The sequence below is a fragment of the Rosa rugosa genome, chromosome 7 (genome assembly GCF_958449725.1).
Source record: "Rosa rugosa chromosome 7, drRosRugo1.1, whole genome shotgun sequence".
Taxonomy (NCBI): Eukaryota; Viridiplantae; Streptophyta; class Magnoliopsida; order Rosales; family Rosaceae; genus Rosa; species Rosa rugosa.
In genome coordinates, this window is record NC_084826.1 from 16,695,026 (window position 1) to 16,718,273 (window position 23,248).

Here is a 23,248-nt window from a genome sequence, read left to right on the forward strand (position 1 = left end):
CCCGATATGTACAACAAATCACTATAGATGTTTAAGTTTCTTCGCCATTTGTAGCTCAAGCAAGGTATATGTTGCAGTATTGGTCTCTGAACTTCCAAAATTTCCAGGTTTTTCCCTTTAACTATAGGGACTGCATGTGTTAGTTAAGCACAAAAGTCACTGGACTTTTTTGAAGTTGAGAGTCATTTTGGTCAATTGTTACCTGGATTAATTTGGCAGTGCAGCACCACAAAACGTATATATACATGAGCCAGCTGCGATGCTTAAGAGTCTTAATTTGTAAATAGTAAACTTGTCCACTTGAAATCTATATTACAAAGTATCACTTCCCAGCTGCACGCCTGCACCCCCACAAAAGAAGTATGTTTCTGAACAAATGCAGGTACCACCAAGGGTGCATCAACAGCTTGCGAAATAAGACTTCAAGTGTAAAGGTTTCGCAGCCAGAGTTGTGAAACACTAATGCCTTTAGTAGCTTCAGTCACTGAAACAAAACAAGTGATATAGTCCGCTATCAGTAAATTGAAAAAAGCACTACAAGATATTCCGATCCTTAGTCATCAATCCTTATGTCCTTAAATCCTGAACCAAGTAAGCATTTGCTTCAGACAATTTTAGAATGGAAACATGGAGCATTAGACGAGAAATGAGATCTTACCAAGTAAAAGTAGCCTTTTTTATGACTTGTCTATCTGTTGAAACCCTCTATCCAACTCTTGCTCAAACAAATCCTTGCGAGAGGTATAAACAATTCTGTCCAGCCCTATGACAATTCTTTGGGCCATGTTCCGAGCACTGAGGAGCTGAATAGAATCATGCATTGTAACAAAGTAAATGTTTATTCATCAGTGAAGAAACAAGTCAATCATTAAATCTGGGTATCAGTTGTGTCTTAATGATCGAGGCCAAAAGAAAATGTAGACAGAGTGCAACATAACTATAAATCTAAAATGATTATGTAATAACTTGAGCTTCCTAGCCAATCCTAGGACAACTTCATGGGAGCAGCGCCCATTAAGTAAATAACGATATGATCCTATGTTTTTAGGAGTACCTAATACCCTAAGTCAACTTTATGGGAGCAGTCAAGTGCAGTATGTAACAGGTCACAAAAGTAGTTTCTCAGATTAAGTAATCTTAGTAGAGAGAGAGAGAGAGCAGTAGCGGATATCTGTTTTTATTGCTCTCTGACGTTGCCTCTCTCCCCTCCAGAAGAAGTAGAAATTGGAAGCAGCATTAGACTACACTTTGTCTCATAATGTATCAAGATATACTCCAGTCTTACAACATAAAATGAAGTAAATCATGCATCACGGTACAAATATGATGATGTAGTACACTTTCAGATTGAACCTAAAACAAAAAAGTCCATACACACAACTTACTTAAATAGAAAAACAGTAAAGGGCAATTAGCTAGGAGTCATAGTTATCCAAACATATAATAATGCAACAGTACTTGAGAACATAGCAGAGTGCTATAAACGTTTAACTGAAAAAGGGATGCAAAATTTGAAAGAGATACCTTTCGTCTTAGTGATAGATCAGGCAATTCAATGTCTTGAGCAAATTGCTTTCTGGCTTGATTTCTTTTTTCTATGTCAGCATTTGTCTTGAGCAAGACAAACCACCGGAACAGAGGAATTACAAAGAAGAAACCAGCATAAATCTGCAAATCTCAAGGGGAGAAATCAAACTCAATAGAGTCTGTTGAATTAATAGTGAACATATAAGCATTGAGTAAAGTTCAGTCTTTGCAACTACTTAGAGATTAGTTGAAACTATTATATACTAAAAATCTTATCTGTTAACTAAACGATCATGCATCGTAGGAGCAAGTTCAGAAATCTTTAGCAGTTGAACATTAAAAGAACATTAGAAATCATAGATTAGATTTCTATACAAGTCAACTACAAAGATGTACACATGCAGAATTCCATGTTCTGAGCCACTCATCACCAGGACATCGATCAAGCCCAGTTGTTTGTTACCATATGAAGAGAGCAAGCATACAAATCAGTTTTTACGTTTGAAGGTGACAACAAAGAAGAAACCACGTCAGAAACTTATTGACACACATGAAATTCTGAGAGGCCATGCTAAACAACATGACACTAAAAAAGTTAGAAGATATCTGTAACGCCACAGAACAAGTTGATAGGATGATTATTAGAAGCTACAAAAAAAGTCAAAAAAGTCTTCCTTGTTTTAAGGCTCCTTGTCTTCCTCTCCTTGTTTTAAGGCTTTTGTCTTCCTTGTTTTAAGGAGGTTGTCATTGTGAAATTGTGGTCTTTAGTTTGTTGTGTCCGGCCACCATATATAGTTCATATCTTGTACATGTTGGTAAGATCAATATACAAACATTATCATTAAATTTCAATATGGTATCAGAGCAGAAATCCTCATAGGACCTGCATCTGTATTGTTCTTTCAAGACTCTTGTGTTTCTCTACCATTCTCGTTAAGATGACAGAAGGAGAAGGTTCTCTCGTCGCAAAGACAGAAGGCCCAGACGGGAATCCAAATCAACGTCTATGCTCAGTGCTTCTAAATGAGTTCAACTACCTTCCTTGGTCAAGAGCCATCACTCTAGCTCTTGGTGGAAGATCAAAGCTCAACTTCATCAATGACAAAAACAACATCCCAGATGCCTCATCATCTGAATATGAAAGTTGGTTATCCAAAGACCAACTTGTTATGTCATGGCTTATTAATTCAATGGAGCCAAAACTTGCGGAAATCTTCAGCTATTCGGAGTCATCTCAACATCTTTGGGATGCTGTCAAAGACATGTATGGCAACCTAAACAATGCAGCAAGAGTGTTCCAACTCAAAAAAGATCTCGCAGGGATTCAACAAGGTAATCTCTCATTTGTTCAACATCTTGGCAACTTAAAAGCCAAGTGGAATGAGCTTGATACGTATAGGCCTCACACCACTGATGCCACCATATTGCTGAAAAGAGCTGAAGAAGATAAAGTGTTCCAACTACTTGCAAGTCTGGGATCTGAATATGAAGATCTAAAAAGTCATCTTTTGATGAGTCCTGAGCTTCCTTCGCTCACGACAGTATGCAACTCCATTCAACGTGAAGAAGTGCGCAAAAGGGTAATGAACGTGGACGCTAGTGCTGGAGGGTCAGAAGCTCGAGCATTTGTTGCAAATAAAAGTGTTACAAGTGATAGAACATACAAGGGCAAGAGGCCAGATCTGAAGTGCACTCATTGTGAACGCATTGGACGAACTGGTATAGGCCACACAAGAGAGAGATGTTGGATTTTGCATCCAGAACTGAAGCCTAAATTCAATGAGGACCAGAAGAATCAAAGAGGCACCATTCAGAGAAGCTCTTACATCTCTAATCCAAAGGCAAACTTCAGCAACATTTCTGAAGATATGATGAACTTCACGTCCAATCCAATAACTCTCATAAATGAGTTTGCTACATATCTTCAAAAGAAGCAAGACAGTTTAGAGAGCAATGAAAATGGAAGCACAACTGCTATGCTTGGAAAGTTTGCTGGTTTTCTAGCAAAATCAAATATGGCTTCTTCAGAGGATATCCCAGGTATTATTTGCGCCATTTCTACTGCTTTAGATGTCAGTAAGAATCATGATTTTTGGATAGTGGATTCAGGTGCCTCAGATCACATGACAAACAATTCTTTCATTTTACATGATTTTGAAACTCTGTCAAAACCTTCACATGTCTCAATTGCAAATGGCAACGATGTTCCCATCTTAGGAAAAGGAAAACTAAAGCTTTTTTCAGATAGTGTTGAGTCATTTGCACTATTTGTACCCTCTTTTCCATTCCAACTCCTGTCTGTAGGAAGGTTAATGAACTCGTTGGATTGTCTAGCTATTTTCTCTCCTTATAATGTTGTGTTTCAGGATCGAGTGTCCAAGAAGAAGATTGGTGAAGGGTTCTTTCTAAATGGCTTGTACTACATATCAACTTCATCAAGCTTTTCAAAGTGTTTTCTGACAGAATCCAAATCTGCAACACAACAACAATTGTGGCATAAACGCCTAGCTCATCCTTCCTTTCATGTTTTGTCAATATTGTTCCCTAGTTTTTGTAAAGTTTCTCATGAATGTGAAACATGTCATATGTCAAAGTTTACTAGATTGCCTTTTCAAATCTCTCAATCTAGAACAACTCAGCCTTTTGAGATTGTACATTCTGATGTATGGGGACCAGCATCCCTAGAATCGTTTGATGGTTATAGGTTTTATGTCACCTTTATTGATGATTTCACTCGAACCACTTTTGTGTATCTTTTGAAATTCAAGAGCGAAGTCTTTAAGTGTTTTCAAGATTTTCATAACCTTGTCAAAAATCATTTTTCATCTAAAATTTGCATTCTAAGGTCAGATAATGGCACTGAATACACATCCAAAATCATGACTGATTATCTCAGTGCTCAAGGGATTATTCATCACACCAGTTGTGTGGGAACACCACAACAAAATGGCATTGCAGAACGCAAAAATAGAGATTTACTTGAGAAGGCTAGGGCCTTAATGCTTCAAACAAATGTTCCAAAAAAATTCTGGTCTCAAGGAATTCAAACTGCAGCTTACATTATAAACAGATTGCCTAGCAGTGTGTTAAATTTCAGATCTCCATTTGAAGTTCTAAAAGGTCGAAAGGTTGACATAACACACCTTCGAGTATTTGGCTGTACGTGTTTTGTACATGTTCAGTCAAATCACCGAGATAAGTTTGATCCCAGAGCTATCAAATGTGTGTTCCTCGGGTACTCATCTACCCAAAAGGGCTACAAGTGTTACAATTCACAGACCAGAAAATTCTTTGTTTCAAGGGATGTTCGTTTTGATGAGTCTGACTCTTTCTTTCAGTTATCTGACAATGAACCTCAGGGGGAGCATATTTGTGACTTGTTTCCCACTCCAATTCCTGTTGAAGCTGCAGTAGACACTCCTAGTTCACAACAACCAGTTCAACAAATTGTGGACACTGAAGAGGTACAGGCAGACTCCAACACTCAAGATCATCAACCAGAGGTGGTACCAAACACGCCTCAACCTCGAAGAAACCCACCAAGGGGGAGACATCTACCAGCAAGATTTCAGGAATATGAGACTTACACACCACGTTATCCTCTTGCTCAAGTCGCTCACTCCACCAGCACCTCCTCTCCTCATAGTGCATTCCTCATCAAGATTTCCAAAGAAACCGAACCAAGGAACTTTGAAGAAGCAAATCAATCCCCCGTTTGGAAGAAAGCTATGCATGATGAACTCAAAGCGCTCGATGACAATAGAACCTGGAGTATAGTTAAGCTTCCCAAAGGACAGAAAATTGTAGGGGCAAGATGGATTTACAAAATCAAGTTCAACTCCGATGGTTCAATTGAGCGACATAAGGCAAGGTTAGTAGCTCGTGGCTTCACTCAAACCTTTGGTGTTGATTATAAGGAGACCTTTGCTCCAGTTGCTAAAATGAACACAGTTCGAGTTTTGTTATCTGTTGCTGTGAATTTTGGATGGTCTCTATACCAAATGGATGTCAAGAATGCCTTTTTGCATGGGGATCTAGAAGAAGATGTGTACATGAGATTACCTCCTGGACATCCACGTGAAAGTGAAGCTGGAATGGTGTGCAAACTTCACAAGGCCTTGTATGGTTTGAAACAATCCCCACGTGCTTGGTATTCCAAATTGAGTTCGGTTCTTCTTGCCTCAAGCTTCAAGAGAAGTCATGCAGACTCCTCCCTATTTATTCGAAATGGCAAGGCTGGCAAGTTGGTTGTTCTAGTGTATGTGGATGACTTAATCATCACTGGAGACAATATGGATGAGATTAAGTCTCTCAAGTCAGCCTTGCACAATACCTTTGCTATCAAAGATCTTGGACCATTGAAGTACTTTCTTGGAATTGAAATGGATCACTCCTCAAATGGTATGTTCTTAAATCAACGCAAATATGTTGTTGATCTTCTTGATGAGGCAGGAATGAAGGATAGTAAGCCTGCACGCACTCCTCTTAGTAGCAGACTTAAAATAGATATTGAAGGAGAACCTCTCTCAGATATTTGTGTTTATCAACGCCTTGTGGGTAAGCTCATCTATCTCACCATCACAAGACCAGACCTCACTTATGCTGTAAGTTTGGTCAGTCAATTCATGCACTCCCCTACCACTTATCATCTACAGATTGTCAAGAGGATCCTTCGCTACTTAAAGGGCACAGTTGATCGAGGAATTGTTATGAAGAACAATGGTCACTTCAACCTTGTGGGCTACTCAGACTCTGACTGGGCAGGAAATGCCATCGATCGAAAATCCACAACTGGGTACTGTACTTTCATTGGAGGCAACCTAGTTACTTGGAAAAGTAAAAAACAAACTGTGGTTGCTCGTTCTAGTGCCGAAGCTGAATATCGTGCAATGGCATCCACAGCCTGTGAACTCATATGGTTAAAGACATTGTTAGGTGACTTGGGCATTGTGTGCACTTTGCCTATATCTCTACATTGTGACAACCAGGCTGCCATGCATATCGCAGCCAATCCAGTCTTCCATGAACGCACCAAACATATTGAAGTTGATTGTCACTTTGTTCGAGATCAGGTTCAGTCCAAACTTATTGAAACAGTGTACACACGATCATGCGATCAACTAGCAGACATTTTTACCAAGATTCTCACTTCCGCTCAGTTTGAACGTCTTCTGTCCAAGCTTGGCTCAAGGAGCTCTCTTGATCCAGCTTGAGGGGGAGTATTAGAAGCTACAAAAAAAGTCAAAAAAGTCTTCCTTGTTTTAAGGCTCCTTGTCTTCCTCTCCTTGTTTTAAGGCTTTTGTCTTCCTTGTTTTAAGGAGGTTGTCATTGTGAAATTGTGGTCTTTAGTTTGTTGTGTCCGGCCACCATATATAGTTCATATCTTGTACATGTTGGTAAGATCAATATACAAACATTATCATTAAATTTCAATAATGATCATATGAAAATAGCCAGTTGGGCAAATTCTGCCACCATCATCACAGTCAAGGAAAACACAAGTAACGCCACTTTCACAAAAACAGAGGATAATTGAATATTCATGCAAATTCTCAGTTGTAATAATATTGTCTAGCTCAACTATTTCACAGAAATATGTACATACTGAGCTACAAGTAGGAAATTTCTATTTAACTGAAATTAAATTATACCTGAAGTAGAGGATTTATGCTTGTAATAAACTTGATAAAACCAACTTGTGCAACTATAGGATCCCTTCGAATGAGAATGGCGTGGTGAGATAAGAAAAATATAGAGCACACAGAAGCAAGCAATAACAAAGTTCAAGTCAAACATACTGTAATAGGCCGCTCAGAATGAGAACCCCAAATACATTGAGTCCACCAAGTCCAACGACCATTGCTCTCTTAGCAATACTAGTTTTACTGCAAAGAGAAAACTTAATCGCTAAATTTAATTGCAGATGAAACTCAAGGAACAATTGGAAAAGGCAAATAGAAAAAGGACCTAAATTGCCATTTCTCCTCCTTAAAAAATTTATCAGCTTCTCCAACAATTTCTGGACATATTCCCATCTTCCTAGAAGCTGTGCGCTGTAGAGATGGAAACTGGTACAGAATGTTTCCCTGCATAATATGCATTTTGAATAATATATTTCCTAATCTATGAGAACTAAGCCATTAAAAAAGGCATGGGTGGGATTGCATGAAGCGGAATGGCTTGAAACCCAAGAGTTAATAGCATCAACACCGTGCAACAAACACTACTAACTAATGTGATGATCTCATAAATAATAAATTGCAAGGACATCACAGTCCAAAACAGAAATTGATTTTTCCAACACTTCTTTATGTCAATATGTATGCAGAAACAAAATAGAGGTCATTGACTTAAATCAAATATGTTAAACATACCTCCTCATCTATTAAAGGCTGACCCTCATACCGTGAAAGAACAGGTAAGATGTATGCTTCATCAGTCTGAAATTTACAGAATAAAAAGACGTTAAGCGGCAGAATAAGGAATAAAAAGGAAAGACTTACCTAAAGAAAAAAAAAAAAGTTAAATTTTCCAAACACATGAAGTGTTTGAACTTTGATCTGATTTTGTTTATTTATTTTTTGGAAAATAAACACTTTCAATTAAAAGAAAAGACGTATAGGAGCTGTGGACAAGAAGTTCACAGCAGAAAAAAATTTGGAAAAAAAACTGATCAGATTGAAATGCTCAATATGATGTCAACCAACACAACAGAATCCATTTATGGTAGGAAAGCTTTTATTCGAATAAAAGCTTTCCTACCATAAATGAAGCTCCCGGATTTAGTTACTGTTCAATAAATGAATTCATTGTTTTCTAAATTTCCACACCAGAAACTTCAATAAAACTTTGAAACTCATGAAATGATCAGGCATATGCTGAAGCTTTCGTATATTCATTCTTCGGGGGGGTGGTGGGGATGTATCAAATATTTGCCAATGCTAGAAGTCTTCAGTTAACTAACTTAAATACAACTGCTTACTATATCTTATAAAATAAATCTCAGCAGGAACTAGTAACGAGACTAACACAAGAGCAAAACTTTTTCGCATGAACGATTGGGAATTTGATGACAAATTTTGGCCATCATAACTACACTGACCAGAGTATCCCCTGTAGTTTCTATATCAAGATATGGAGCAAGCTCTTCAGCTGCAACAACACCACCATTAGAGGATATGTAATTCCCAATCTGCATGGTAAGTTCAATAAATGATTGTGTTATTACATTTATATAAAGATTTATCATTATTTTTAATCACATTCAATAATAACAGGTCCAAGATGCATTGGTTATCAAATTATAAAGATTGGAAAAAAAAAAAAAGTCTCACATACAAAACTTTCCCAACCAAAAGTTTCATCTTGGATCATATGTGGGCCACAATTTCTGAGTAAGGTCCTCAATTTCCTTCAGTATTTGTCGAGAAACTTATAATCTTAAATATCACATCCTATAATATATACCTATCTTTAGGGCAGCAACAAAAGTTTAAGTATAACAAAACTTCTATCAAAGGCGTCCTCTTTTTCTCTCCCAATTCACATCACAGTTCCACTACTACTCTCTCTTTTTTCTTTTTTTGTGACTCTTTTCGATTTAAGTGTCTGTCTACATATATGAAGGAATTTTAAAAGCATTTATGTTGCAAATCAGTCTAAAGTTCTGCAAGAAGGATATTCTCTATTGCACAACTGCAGATCATAGATGGAATCTACATGAGATGCACAAATACCATTAAATTACTAGTGTAGGTAAGTTCTCAAAGAAAGAAATCTGCCTGTGTATATATATATACAAACAATATATGAGCAGAAATAAATTTTTGTAAGCATCAAACCAATGAACTTAGTACTTGATCATTACCAGCTTCCATCTCTTTTCTTCGATTCCTCGATTCGGATCACCATCGCCAAATACAAATGAGAAAAACTAAAAGAAAACATGCATACAGTCAGTTCTTTCCTTTTCAACAAAACTTGAATGAATAAATATAATGAACGTTTCAGCCTCTCACTTACAGATTCACCAAATTTCAACGTCCCAACAACTGGTTGTGGTTTTTCTTTTTGCTTCCTATAAACAATTGGGATCCCAGTACATTAATGACATAAACAATAAAGGAGGTTATTCGCAAAAGTCTTCTCAACAACTAAAATAACTCGAACTGCAACACTTCCACAGCACTTAATAAGAAACAAGGATAGCAGGGGTTACCGATACACTTCAGTCCGACACGAGGGAAAAACATCAATTGAATAATCATAACTCGTCCGATATGAGCTTCCTCCACTAGCGAAAGAAGAAGTTGAAGACGTCGACGGGATGACATCAACATTTTCACTATTATTTTAATCAAAACAATATAGTTAATTAACAGTCCTAGTAGTACAAAAGTGTTCAAATTCAATTGAAAACAGTATCCTGAAAACTTACTTTAAGGCAATAGCTATAAGGGCAACAAGAATTGCAGCGAACACAAGAATAATGGAAGCAAACAGAGTAGTTCCAAATGAAACCCTTGCTAAATACTCAGCCCCAGCCTGTCAAAACGCATCATATGAATGCCGATGTCTTGCATAACTTCAAACACAATGAAGAAATTATCAAATCCCATAAGCATCACTACCTTTGCCTTCTCAAGCAGCGGCTCAACTCTCATTATGAAAGATCTGCCTACAAGTTTTGCTCGATAATCTCTGGGAAAAACATAGAGTACATCGCCTTCATCGGAGACCTATATATCCAGACCATAAGAATTGTACCATTTCACTAATATAATCTATAAAATAATCTAAACATGAGCTACTACATTTTCCATTCAATTTCTTCAGAAAACATAATTTACTAACAAAGTTCATGATCTTTGTTAACATAATGCATACGAGTATATAAATTTGTGAAAATTAGCACCTCCAAGAAGCCCTGAGTATCAGAAGCGAGAGCTTGCAAAGCGTTCTGGGCCTCATGGAGCTTAAGCCCAGCTCTGCCGGCCACGTCACCAACAGTCACTCTTCTTCCACAAGCGTCCACAGCGTCCATTGCTCGCTTTCTCACGTCGGAAGGTAACTTATCGCTCTCGACGGCACCGCCGGGCCTGATCGCTGCAATGCTGGCTCTGACAACAGGCGCGGAGGCCCTAGATTGTGGAACCCTGGAGGCAGCGCCCGGGAAATTGGAGGTTTGGGAACGATTAGGTAAAAGTGCAGCTTTGAAAACGAGAAGATGACGAGCGTTTGGTGGAAGAGTGAAGCAGGTAGCCATGGACGCCATTGATTGATTTCAAAGACCTTGTGCCCCTCCTGGCTTGCTTCGCAAGTCAACACATAGTCCAGTTGGCTCCTGGCTTTTAGTGCTTGCATGGGAGCGAAAAGAAACAAAAGGTAAAAACCACTAGCGGTCACTCCAAAGTTGGTAAAACCGAAAAAAATAGGGTACGTCGTTGGATAATGAACTGCATCAATGAGTCAAAAGCTCACATAAGCCATGAAGTACGGCCAAAAAAGTCTATAATTCTCATGAAATTAAAATTCGTGACATGAAAACGACAACGTGAGATCGTGACATCTTCTCAAAGCAACAGAAGTAGTTGCATATCCATTTTCTAAACAATATATAACGGATAAGAGTGGTTTTGATTTTAATGGTGCTTCGCAATCGTTCAATGTCTTAGCTGAATACCTGTTTGGTAAGGTACTTTGAAATTTCTTCCCTTTTACTTTTGAGGATTTTTTTTGTTCTCCTAATGGTTTAGTATATAAGGTTTTGTCTTGATGAATCACTTGATACCGATTTGTTTTTCATTCAACTGGTACCTTGTTCTTCTGCTTTTCCAGAATACCACAAAGGAGAAAATGGAGATGACCACACCGGTTTTTACCCGTAAAGCTCAATCTGACGGAGAGAAAATGGAAATGACAACTCCAGTTATAACAAAGAGGGTACATTCTTCTCCATGCTTCCTATGCTAGTAGTTAGTACTATCTAAAGACTGCAGTTGATTTTATGCTTCCTATGCTAGTAGTTAGTACTATCTAAAGACTGCAGTTGATTTTATGCGTTTATGAGGAATCTCCTTCCTTTTATCGTGACCTATTTTAACTATAATGTGTAATAGGTGGAAAATGAAGATAAGTGGAAGATGTCCTTTGTCATGCCCTCAAAATACGGTGCCAATTTGCCATTGCCTAAAGATCCATCTGTAAAGGTCAAAGAGGTTCCAAAGAAATTAGTTGCAGTTGTTGCCTTTTCTGGTCAGTCCTCTCCTTAACCTGTTGGCTATATGCATAAATTTGAGTTTGTTGCAGATTATACGTGATTGTGTTTGTAATTAAATACTTATCTGGTATTGATACAAGTAATTTGAGCATAAGCAAATTTGCATGAAGTTTTTAGCTTTTGTACTTTGAATTTAGACAGATAACACAATTGCATGAAACACGTGATAGTAATTGTAGCTTTAATTGGAAAGAGATAGTTTGTGATTTGGTAAGTCTAGAATTGTCAACTGCTTCTTGACAAAGGTTTTAGTATATTCTTGATGTAAATCAGGTTTTGTCACTGATGAGGAAATTAAGCGACGGGAATCCAAGTTAAGGGAAGCTTTGAAAGATGATAGACAGTTCCAAGTGAAGCAGGGCACTTCAGTGGAAGTTGCACAGGTGAGTTCATTACCCCAATAATTGATGGAAAGTGATAGAATAATCTATTTTAGGGTGATTGATGTACACACAGTAAATCATAGTGACAGTGTTTATTATTCTCTTCTAAAGTATCTATTTGTATTATTGTAGCTGCAACTGACATTTATCTGTGAAATGTTTTTCTTTTAGGCAAAACATTCCAAAACATTCACCAGCACAATTTTACATCGACAATGTTCTGGCTCGAATCAAGGAGAAGAAGATAATGGCCCTGAAGCCTTTTGTTAATCAACTTGGGTTAGTCACGAATTTTATATATGTGTGGCCTACCCTGAACTCAGAAGTTACATTTTGGTTCAAAGAAAAAAAAAAGATTTACATGCTGCGTTTCTATTATGAAATCTGATTATTGATTTGGTAAAGCTGTAATATTTTTTCCAGATATAAGCTTAAGCTATTAGGGAATGACTCAACTATATTTAACCTTACAATATCATGCCATTTTTGTTTCAGGTATGTCAATGTTCCTCAAGAAATCAACAGGCTGAGGTGCGGGGTGAACTATCACGCTCTTAAATTTCTTCCTGAAATAGAGCAGATGGCTGATTTATTGGCATCAGGGATGAGAAACCGCACCGGAAGTTCCAATCCTTATATGTATGTACATTTCCATTTAATAGGAACTACTCAAACTCCTGCTTGGTTCTCTCTAACAACTTTCCACTCGGCAGGGCCCTGCATCTTAGGTTTGAGAAGGGGATGGTAGGTCTATGCTTCTGTGATTTTTTGGGGATGCTAAGGTATTCAAATTTTGGTTTGTATAGTTCTTGGAAGTGAAAACGCAAACTTAGTTCAAGGTGAATGTCTTACCGGAAAAAAGTATATATATGGTTCTGCAATTATATGACTACAGTTTAGTGACACCAGCATTACCCTTTGCATTCCAGGCCTATTTAGAAATGTGACTCCTTACATTGGAGATGCTATAGGAATTTTACTTCATAGACTTCTCAGTATTATAAGGACCGTAGGTTTGAGTTGATTATTTTATTGGATATTAAAACATGTATGTAGTTCCTTGATCATTAAGTAGAGTTTGGTTGCACCAACACTGCCCTTTTGGCTATCAAGCTTATTTAGAAGTGTCTTTTGGTATACATTTGTTATCTGGGAGAGGCTATAGGAATTTAACTCATAGATTTGCTGGTATCATAAGCACCTTCAGATTGACTAACAGTATATTTGAAATGTTGGTCTTTTCCAATATTCAGGTCAGGTTGAAGAGATACTTGGAGATGACGGGTGCTGATGGAGGACCGGCCTTGGAGAAGCTTATGAGCTTTGCTTGCATTTTGGGTAATAAGCTAAGCTACTGCAACCTTCTCTTTCCAGATCGCTTTGCTTGCATTTCAATCGGGTACTTTTGCTTTTGTTCTTTAATTTTTGCTACTTTTATTCGATCAGATTATTGAGCACAACAAGTTTGGCAATGCTTATTCCTGCCTTAAAGAAAGTTTAGCTTCAAAAAAGAATTTTTGTTTTTTTTTTTTTGTTTTGGTCAGTTTTGGTAGGGTGGAAGCTGTCGTTTTTGTCAAGGCTTTTGTTAGTTCATTTATGATTGGTCAATAATTCATTTATGGCGTAGGAAAAGATCTTACTTACATTGGATATTTGTCGAATAGGCTGATATGTTCTCATCAGTTGAATGGCATATTAGGTAGTAGTTGCTTTAGAGCATAATCTGTTTCAAGAGTGATTTAGAAGCCTTGCCAGATTTAGAGCATAGTCTGTTTTTGATTATATACATGATATTTCCAGATTAGGTTTTGGCTTAGAACACATCACTTTGGTTGGCTTAGAACCTACAAAAGAGTATCAATAAATTTTTTGTCGCCGGGTATCAAGAAAATGATAAAGAAATATGTCTGGTACCAGGTTTTGGCCACTAGCTCAGCTCCTTCCTAGACACTTATTTTTTTGAGTAAGTTCTACTCTGGTTTATATGTGGTTAATTGTGTTTCTGTTTATGTGCATTAGCAACTCTTATCGTCAGTGATTTATAGGCTTCTATTGTCTCTATTTTTTACTTTATTACCTTGATGTTTTATGTACATCACAGATATGGCATGTAGGCCATCTACTTTGATGAAGGTGTAAGGAACTCAAGACGACACCAACTGGAAACAAGAGCATTGGATGTATGACTACTCTCTCTATGTTTCTAATATAACAAATTTTGGTTAAGTTTTTCCAGTTTGAAACAGCTCCTGGAAATCAGTTTACATTACCATGCGTATTGTAGTTTAAATGTTGCTTTTGTTTGAACTTTCCAATTTTTGTTCCCTGCTGATACTACCATGCTCAAGCATTGAAAAACTTTAAATTGACATTGGAGCAGTCATTAAACAAAGGAGAAGGATTGCCTCATCTGTTCAAACCTGTAAGGAAGGATGCATGCTTCAGTTTGACCATGGATATGCAAGTAGTGTTTGTATAATTGAAATTATGAGATTTTGTTGCTTATAATTGATAGAATAAATGCCTGAGATTTTGTTTTTTTGCTGGTGATCATCACATATTTGCAAAACACATTGTTTTTGTTATTTCTTAACATGCATTTGAATCACCTTGATGATTCTCCCCTTTTCCTTCCTTACATTATACACTTGCACTGTCGATTCCTTATATTCTTTGGAAGAGTCCGTTTTACCTGTGTGACTACTGTGGTTTGATACTTTCTGGACGCACTAGAAACTTTTAGTTCCATTGCAGCTCTGGGCATTGAATTTTCTTCTAATGATTAGCCTTTGGTGCAGGTTTTGATAGAGCTCTTTATAACCTGAACTTTCTTGAAGTTACTAATATGGCTCTCTTAAGAACTATTTGTTTTCTCTGTTTATCTGCAAACTTGCTGCTACTTGCTACATATTCAACTGGTATCCATTCTTATTCCCTTCTGCTGCATTCTTAGTTTGTCTTGGCTAATTAGGTGACCTTTCGTGAGGAGTTGTAAATTAAAGGATCTGCAGATTCAAAACCAACAAATGCTGTGAACAATGAACCAGCTAAAGATGCGGAGTCTGAACTGCAATCATAGACAAGTTTTTTTGCTAAGTTTAACCATTTTTTGTAATATGCACATATACACCTACTTGGTTAGCATATTTTGAAATCTGGCTAAAGTACCATATTTTGGATCATGTAAAACAATGTCTAATGTAATATATAACACACTTATATAGTGTACCTAATGTTTGTAATTTCGCTAGTGACATTAATTGTTGGGTTTTTATGGCAATTAACCATAAGATGAAACTTTTATAACTGGGGCGGTGAGGCCCTCAAACTCATATTATTAGTTGAAGAAGAAGATACAACAAGGGGGGCATAAAGCCTAAATCCCGTCAACAATTACATATATTAATTCTGGTAGAGATCGACCGCAAAAGAGAAAAAAATATGAACTAAAATGCTAAGTGCTCAAAATCTGAACAAGAAAATCATTCCATTCACCCTCTTCCATGGTATATGGCTGGTCATCCTTCACTAGCTCCCCTATAAAAGAGTCGGGCCAGTTTGCACCAACCATAACATCACTCAAGTTGCCTCCATACAGATCGACTTCCCCTGGTGTCAAGATACCCTCTTCAGCTGGCATTTGCTGCAACTGATTTTTATCTTGGTCACTCATTATTTCATTAGCTGAAAATAATGTTGGTATCTGACATTGTTGCCCCAAATTTTCTTCGCTTGGTTGAGGTTCAGCTGGCAGCAAGAATTGTTGTTGATCATACCATTTTTCTAGCTGAGGGAAATCCAATAATGATGGTGCTGGCACATTTTTCTTCGCTTGGAGCATCTCATGATTCTCTTCTTCTTGCCTTAATTTTCTCTTCTTCTTTTCCGGTGGTATATCGTTCTTCCTGAGTAAACAAAGAGAGTATGCATTCTTATTTACTTGTTCCTGCTTGTGCAGGAGTTGCGACTCATCAAGTTCGAACTCGTACATGATCCAGCGACCATGATGCACAGAGCTCGTATTCTTGTAGGTGTAGGTTTTCTTGAAACCAAGAAGAGTAGTTGTTGGCTGCTGATTCTGATCAAGAAGATATATCTGCTTGGCTGCGTCCTGGCCTTTCCATGTTCCACTCCCAACTTTTCTGCTTATACGCGAGGCTTTTGCACTCACCTTCTTCTTTTTGGTAAAGAAGTAGAGATCTTTGTTCCTTCTCAAGTCGTTTGCCCTTCTTGCTTCATATCTTTCCCATATATTCCAAGGTTCTTGCTCACCATAAAGATCCAACTCGCAAATAAGGGCTTCTTTTCCGGGTACCTCCTCTCCATTCACCTTGGGTTTAAGGTAGTACATGAGTAGTTCATCTTCCATGGGGCAAAACCTTTGGCCCGGAAGAAGCATATAACGCTCATAGCCACCCTCCATTAATGGAAGTTGGTTGTTGTTTCTGCTGGCCCGACTTTGTAGGGGTTTATGCGTACGTGGAGCAATCAAATTCCAATAAATGGCTTTTTTTTATTTAAAAAAAAAAAGAACCTAGAAATTGATATGGGCACCCAGAGAAAAGCTCCAGGCACCCAATCGGATTTCCAATAGTTCAACCGTGAAACTTGAACCACGACGCCGCCGATTTCTCACCACCTCAGAGCCTCCGTCGTGAAGCTGACCGGAATTGGAGGCGTTGGGTTCGGAATCGAGGCTGGGCCTTGTCGATCGGAATCGGAGCAGGTCCTTGTCGATCGGAATCGGAGCTGGGCCTTGTCGATCGGAGTCCGAATCGCCGCTGGGCCTTGCCGTCGAGTGTTTTCGCCGCCAGGGGCGGATTCAGGGGGTGGCGAGGTTTGGCAGTTGCCCCTGCGCACTTGGAAGAAGGCGAAGAAGATGACCTCTGGGTCTGTTAAAAATCGCGAAGAAGATGATGCTCTGATTCTTTTGGAAACCACTATGAATTGGGGTGAATTTATAGAAACTCAAAACTTGATCGACAAGAACCGACTTTGTAGGGGTTTATACGTACGTGGACCAATCAGATTCCAATAAATGACTTTTAGAAAAGGGATCCTCGAAACGATGCCGTTTAATGAAACTAACAAAACAACCGTTTGAAAAATTAATTATAAAAAAATTCAAAACATTGCTATTGGTTTTTATTTTTTATTTTTCTTCCTTCCAAGTGCGCAGGGGCCCTCCATCAAATTCATTTATCAAATTTATTTTCTTATCCTAATTAATGAATCAATAGAAGCTGACGGATGTTCATCATCTCATCGAGATTCATTGATTATTTTTTCTTTCTTACTGAATTTTTTTAATTATAGTAAATAATATTTATTTGTACATTTTATTGATATATATATATATATATATATATATATATATATATATGTTGTGATCAATGAATTTTTATTGATCTTCACCTACAGTGGCGGATCTAGGATCCGAGACTTGTCTAGGCTACTTAGAAGTACATTAATATTTTTTTTTTATTGAGGTTTGGAACCCACATGAAAACAGAATTACCAAAAGCAAATCCTAAACATGATCGCAGGTCTAAAATTTGAACTGATGCAGTGGAATATAGAGCAAAGCATGTTAAAACCACACACATCCTAAACAAGATCGCAGGTCTAAAATTTGAACTGATACGCTAGAATACTTCATAGGAACACACTAAAGAAGTTAACTTGCTGGTGTTTTACACAGTTTATATAAAGATTAAGGTACCTCTCGGTTTATTAAAGATTTTCATCCAATATTTATTGCCTCTACCAAGCATATCCTAGTACCATTAAATTACAAGTGTAGGTAAGTTCTCAAAGAAAGAAATCTGCCTGTGTATATATATATATACAAACAATATATGAGCAGAAATAAATTTTTGTAAGCATCAAACCAATGAACTTAGTACTTGATCATTACCAGCTTCCATCTCTTTTCTTCGATTCCTCGATTCGGATCACCATCGCCAAATACAAATGAGAAAAACTAAAAGAAAACATGCATACAGTCAGTTCTTTCCTTTTCAACAAAACTTGAATGAATAAATATAATGAACGTTTCAGCCTCTCACTTACAGATTCACCAAATTTCAACGTCCCAACAATTGGTTGTGGTTTTTCTTTTTGCTTCCTATAAACAATTGGGATCCCAGTACATTAATTAATGACATAAACAATAAAGGAGGTTATTCGCAAAAGTCTTCTCAACAACTAAAATAACTCGAACTGCAACACTTCAACATCACTTAATAAGAAACAAGGATAACAGGGGTTACCGATACACTTCAGTCCGACACGAGGGAAAAACATCAATTGAATAATCATAACTCGTCCGATATGAGCTTCCTCCACTAGCGAAAGAAGAAGTTGAAGACGTCGACGGGATGACATCAACATTTTCACTATTATTTTAATCAAAACAATATAGTTAATTAACAGTCCTAGTAGTACAAAAGTGTTCAAATTCAATTGAAAACAGTATCCCGAAAACTTACTTTAAGGCAATGGCTATAAGGGCAACAAGAATTGCAGCGAACACAAGAATAATGGAAGCAATCAGAGTAGTTCCAAATGAAACCCTTGCTAAATACTCAGCCCCAGCCTGTCAAAACGCATCATATGAATGCCGATGTCTTGCATAACTTCAAACACAATGAAGAAATTATCAAATCCCATAAGCATCACTACCTTTGCCTTCTCAAGCAGCGGCTCAACTCTTATTATGAAAGATCTGCCTACAAGTTTTGCTCGATAATCTCTGGGAAAAACATAGAGTACATTGCCTTCATCGGAGACCTATATATCTAGACCATAAGAATTGTACCATTTCACTAATATAATCTATAAAATAATCTAAACATGAGCTACTACATTTTCCATTCAATTTCTTCAGAAAACATAATTTACTAACAAAGTTCATGATTTTTGTTAACATAATGCATACGAGTATATAAATTTGTGAAAATTAGGACCTCCAAGAAGCCCTGAGTATCAGAAGCGAGAGCTTGCAAAGCGTTCTAAGCCTCATGGAGCTTAAGCCCAGCTCTGCCGGCCACGTCACCAACAGTCACTCTTCTTCCACAAGCGTCCACAGCGTCCATTGCTCGTTTTCTCACGTCGGAAGGTAACTTATCGCTCTCGACGGCACCGCCGGGCCTGATCGCTGCAGTGCTGGCTCTGACAACCGGCGCGGCAGCCCTAGATTGTGGAACCCTCGAGGCAGCGCCCGGGAAATTGGAGGTTTGGGAACGATTAGGTAAAAGTGCAGCTTTGAAAACGAGAACATGACGAGGGATTGGTGGAAGAGTGAAGCAGGTAGCCATGGATGCCATTGATTGATTTCAAAGACATTCTGCCCCTCCTGGCTTGCATCGCAAGTCAACACATAGTCCAGTTGGCTCCTGGCTTTTAGTGCTTGCATGGGAGCGAAAAGAAACAAAAGGTAAAAACCACTAGCGGTCACTCCAAAGTTGGTAAACCGAAAAAAATAGGGTACGTCGTTGGATAATGAACTGCATCAATGAGTCAAAAGCTCACATAAGCCATGAAGTACGGGAAAAAAAGTCTATAATTCTCATGAAATTAAAATTCGTGACATGAAAACGACATCGTGAGATCGTGACATCTTCTCAAAGCAACAGAAGTAGTTGCGTTGGTTACATTTAGAAACACTCTGAATGGCCATAGTGTCTAGCTAGCTAGTTGTACAATCAGTTGGCTGGAAGGAGACAGTCTTGTTCTCAAGGTCATATCCTACCAAGTAGTTTATCTGTGCCCAATTCCCATAGGTTCCGACACCGCTGCCTCAGGAGAATGCTAAGCAAACAGTCTCATCATCCACCCTAACAAAAGTGTTGGCAGATTTTAGCTTCACATCTGCCCCTTTAAAATGGAAAGTGACATTGGGGCCAGGAAGAATATCATACTTAGTCAAGAAACAAGACAGCCCAGAACCAGTCGGATCTTGCTTCATCTCCAGATCTCGATATTTAAGTTCTTCTTCAATTGCTGATTTGAAACTGTCGTAAAGCAACTCCGGCAAGTACATTAAGTTAGTCCCCGAGTCTATGATCATGTTACCCTTAAAGGCCTTGGCATCTGCATTAAGTGTGATGTTGTTGGCTCCAACACTAATGCCTTGAAGCTCAACGATATAAAAGGTTTGAGTGGCGCTAACACTGTTCGAAAGCAAAGGGGTGGTGACCACTTCAGGACCTGATGAAGTATTCGGTCGACCAAAATATGTTGTGAAATTTTAATTAAAACTCGCAAGCGCACGAATCGTCGTTAGTATAGTGTGCAAGTACGAGGTCGTTCCAACTGAGGATTGATAATCAATTTAAATTCTAACCTAATTAATCCAAACACAAAAACACATAAACAATCAAACTAAAGAAAATATGGTTTTAAGGTTTTCGACTTAAACAAATAATGTGAAAATTAAAGAAAGAAAGAAAGAAAGAAACAAATAATGATAAAACCTAGGGTTTCAGAATCAACTACTAACAATCCTATTTATGTTTCAATGCAATTAACAGATTCTTTTGTTTCTCTAGATGATAATTCCCGTATCTAAGTCCTTCTCAGGTACTCTAGACCATAGTTTTCCTTAAGTGTATGATGCTCTCCCTCTCGGGTAAAGATCTTATATCCTAACTATGCAGTTTATCCTTCTCAGGTATAAATTTAACATGCAGAATTCATTACGCTTTAGAAAACAAGGGAATCAAGCAAATCATTAGTCTTTCTCAAGTAATAATGTAATTTACCACACTTAATCACAAGAAGCTAATCAAATTATATTGCATCTCTGCTTCAAATTTGTCTTCCAATTACTATATGCAAAGCCCTAAGGTGATCAATCAAAGAACTTAAACATAAAGCATCAATTCAAATAGTGATTAAGCATTCATCATAAAGAAACTATAAATCCATCAATAAAACATCAAAGTACATAAACAATCATGATAGGGCATTATCCTAACCCTAGAAAAGGTTTTAACAAAAGATAACTAAGTAAAACATAGGAAAAACATAAAAAGAATGGAAGGGAAAAGATGGGGAAAGATGGATGAGTCGTCTCTGCTCCGTAGGCGTCTACATTGTGCTCCCGAGACTCTCCTCTCATGTAAATTCGTGCTCCCTTATATAGGGAAGATTTCTGCTCATCTTTGGCTTCATGTTTCCTTGTAAAACTTGGATTTAGATTCCTTTCTTCATTTGGAATGGGAAAACCTTGAAATATCTCTTGTAGAAGTAGAAATAAGTTCATCATTGAATCCTCATCTGAATTAACTTCCTTGAAACATTAGGATTGATGATCTTGTGCCACGGAACTTGAGTTCTCCACGAATGGTTGTAAATTCCCGAGCAGATTTCCTGTCCGACCTATCTTCACTCAAATAATCATAACTTTCTCCAGAAGTATCGAAATCGAGATCCGTAAAATTCTACAGAAAATAGACATCCGTAGCTTTCCATGAATATAAGGGTCATTGTCTGATTCGATGTGGGTAACTCCCAGTAATTCGGCGAAGTTGGATGTTCTGCAGAGACAGATTTTGGAACCTGGGCGTCTTTCAATCCTAGTTAGCTCATTTTAGCTTCTTTTCTTCTCTTTATGAGACAAACCTACAAAAACACTATAACAACATAAATGACTCGAAATAAGGAGGACTAAGCATAAATACTAAGATTAAGAGGCAAAGAAATATAGGAAAATATGAGCACATCAAAATACATCTTGCTTGATGAGGTTGCATTAGAGTTATTAGACAGGAAAGACATTGCAGGATTAGGAACCAAGCAATAAGAGAAATATTTCCCGCCAACCAAATACCCCCCTATTTGGGAGATAAACGACACAGCTCCACGTCCTAGTCCGACAATTCCCGACTCAATCCCACTGAAATCTCCTCCATTTTGGTGTCCGCAACCAAATATAGTTTTGGGAATGGATGTGGAACCCAACGTAACAGTGTCGAGGGACAGGTTTCCTGTGGTATTAGACCCGTCGACATATGAATATTGATAGTCACAAGAGCTTGAATTACTGGAACAAAAGGAGGCTGGTCTTAGCAAACGACATTCGTTGGACATACACGAAAGAGCTCTGTAAGTTGATGAAGAAGCTGGATCAAAGAGAGGAGGGTTTTGCTCGAAACATTGCCTGCATGGCATGCATTGTGTCCATATAAGATCGCTTCCGGTGTCAACAATTCCAATGAAAGGTCTTGGTGGTGTACCGATTGATATGTTCACCAGGTAATCTCCTTCGCTGTACATTAGATGATCAGGTGATTCATCTTCTGATGAGGTGAAACGGTTGATGCGATCACGTGAACGTCGCAAAGCATTGCTTACTCGTTGCCAATCAGTTAACGACGAATTGTATAAGGGAGAAGATGGAGTGTCACGATGGATCATGTTGAGGCTAATAACACCACCATGGTGAGGAACATTATCTTGTGCATTAGAGCGAACTAAGAGAAAGAGAATAACAATAGAACTTGCAATGGCGGAGAGTGAATGATATGACGTCGCCATAAGAACTAATGGAGAAGGTTATAGGACAGTTATACAGACTGAGAGAGCGAACGAGGGTGAGGGTGGCCCATTTATAGGAGAAGAAGGCCTGATAATCTTAGGAATCAAGTAATCAACCTTTTCCATTAGTCAAGACATATTCTGAAATCTTTCTGATTTTCCCTGTGGATTTTGAAAGATTTTCCTGAACCTCATTCCTGTTTCGTAGTAATTCGGATTTACGTTTCCTTTTTCATGTCTTGTTTTGGATCTCTGCCCTTTTTTGAGGGAAAGGAGGTCAGATTTTATTGATGAAAGATGTCTAAAAATTACACAACTTCAGCTGCTAATGCAGCTTGTAAAAAAGAAGGGGAAGAAAAATAAAAAGTCTCCACGGGGAGAGATAGCAGCCATCAGATGTGCCACCCTAGCTATTTGCACTTCTCTTTGTATGGACCTCTGCCCTTTGAATTTGCTTTCCCTTTTACTGTTTTCCTTAGGCCGATTAGGTGATCAGCTCTATGATGTAATTGTTCAA

The 23,248-nt window shown here is 38.0% G+C and overlaps 4 protein-coding genes and 1 pseudogene across 4 annotated transcripts; 1 reads left to right on the forward strand and 4 right to left on the reverse strand.

Annotated features, from left to right (window-relative positions):
- Nucleotides 1-161: 161 nt before the first annotated feature.
- Nucleotides 162-10,838, reverse strand: LOC133722442 (uncharacterized protein At5g03900, chloroplastic-like). Its single transcript, XM_062149338.1, has 14 exons — nt 10,442-10,838; nt 10,158-10,265; nt 9,965-10,071; nt 9,746-9,871; nt 9,550-9,604; nt 9,395-9,460; nt 8,630-8,719; nt 7,902-7,967; nt 7,495-7,613; nt 7,326-7,412; nt 7,179-7,242; nt 1,525-1,668; nt 659-803; nt 162-484 (listed from the first exon to the last, which is right to left on the reverse strand). The coding sequence occupies exons 1-13, from the start codon at nt 10,799-10,801 to the stop codon at nt 678-680; spliced, it is 1,518 nt and encodes a 505-aa protein (XP_062005322.1). The 5' UTR covers nt 10,802-10,838; the 3' UTR covers nt 162-484; nt 659-677.
- A 315-nt stretch (nt 10,839-11,153) lies between these two features.
- Nucleotides 11,154-14,284, forward strand: LOC133722443 (heme-binding-like protein At3g10130, chloroplastic). Its single transcript, XM_062149339.1, has 7 exons — nt 11,154-11,221; nt 11,365-11,469; nt 11,646-11,781; nt 12,080-12,189; nt 12,361-12,468; nt 12,685-12,933; nt 13,443-14,284. Exons 2-5 carry the CDS (start codon nt 11,383-11,385, stop codon nt 12,457-12,459), a joined length of 432 nt encoding a protein of 143 aa, XP_062005323.1. The 5' UTR covers nt 11,154-11,221; nt 11,365-11,382; the 3' UTR covers nt 12,460-12,468; nt 12,685-12,933; nt 13,443-14,284.
- Nucleotides 14,285-15,643: 1,359 nt separating this feature from the next.
- On the reverse strand, nt 15,644-16,612 carry LOC133722925 (NAC domain-containing protein 83-like). The gene has a single exon (XM_062149773.1). It carries the CDS (start codon nt 16,610-16,612, stop codon nt 15,644-15,646), a length of 969 nt encoding a protein of 322 aa, XP_062005757.1.
- Nucleotides 16,613-18,088: 1,476 nt separating this feature from the next.
- LOC133722926 (uncharacterized protein At5g03900, chloroplastic-like) lies at nt 18,089-19,508 on the reverse strand (annotated as a pseudogene).
- Nucleotides 19,509-19,990: 482 nt separating this feature from the next.
- Nucleotides 19,991-22,611, reverse strand: LOC133722927 (aspartic proteinase CDR1-like). The gene is made up of 2 exons (XM_062149774.1): nt 21,926-22,611; nt 19,991-20,363 (listed from the first exon to the last, which is right to left on the reverse strand). Exons 1-2 carry the CDS (start codon nt 22,609-22,611, stop codon nt 19,991-19,993), a joined length of 1,059 nt encoding a protein of 352 aa, XP_062005758.1.
- Nucleotides 22,612-23,248: the final 637 nt, after the last annotated feature.

What these genes read in the sequence shown, in the direction of transcription:
- LOC133722443 (XM_062149339.1), top strand. Translation starts at nt 11,383, where the DNA reads ATGGAGATGACCACACCGGTTTTTACCCGTAAAGCTCAATCTGACGGA. An exon ending in TGCAGTTGTTGCCTTTTCTG is followed by an intron (nt 11,782 to 12,079) that starts GTCAGTCCTCTC and finishes GATGTAAATCAG; the next exon opens with GTTTTGTCACTGATGAGGAA. An exon ending in CTTCAGTGGAAGTTGCACAG is followed by an intron (nt 12,190 to 12,360) that starts GTGAGTTCATTA and finishes TTTTTCTTTTAG; the next exon opens with GCAAAACATTCCAAAACATT.
- LOC133722927 (XM_062149774.1), bottom strand. Translation starts at nt 22,611, where the DNA reads ATGATCCATCGTGACACTCCATCTTCTCCCTTATACAATTCGTCGTTA. An exon ending in GCAACCTCATCAAGCAAGAT is followed by an intron (nt 20,364 to 21,925) that starts GTATTTTGATGT and finishes GCTTTCGAACAG; the next exon opens with TGTTAGCGCCACTCAAACCT.
- LOC133722925 (XM_062149773.1), bottom strand. Translation starts at nt 16,612, where the DNA reads ATGGAGGGTGGCTATGAGCGTTATATGCTTCTTCCGGGCCAAAGGTTT.
- LOC133722442 (XM_062149338.1), bottom strand. Translation starts at nt 10,801, where the DNA reads ATGGCGTCCATGGCTACCTGCTTCACTCTTCCACCAAACGCTCGTCAT. An exon ending in AAGAAAAGAGATGGAAGCTG is followed by an intron (nt 8,720 to 9,394) that starts GTAATGATCAAG and finishes CTTACCATGCAG; the next exon opens with ATTGGGAATTACATATCCTC. An exon ending in AGCCTTTAATAGATGAGGAG is followed by an intron (nt 7,614 to 7,901) that starts GTATGTTTAACA and finishes CATATTATGCAG; the next exon opens with GGAAACATTCTGTACCAGTT.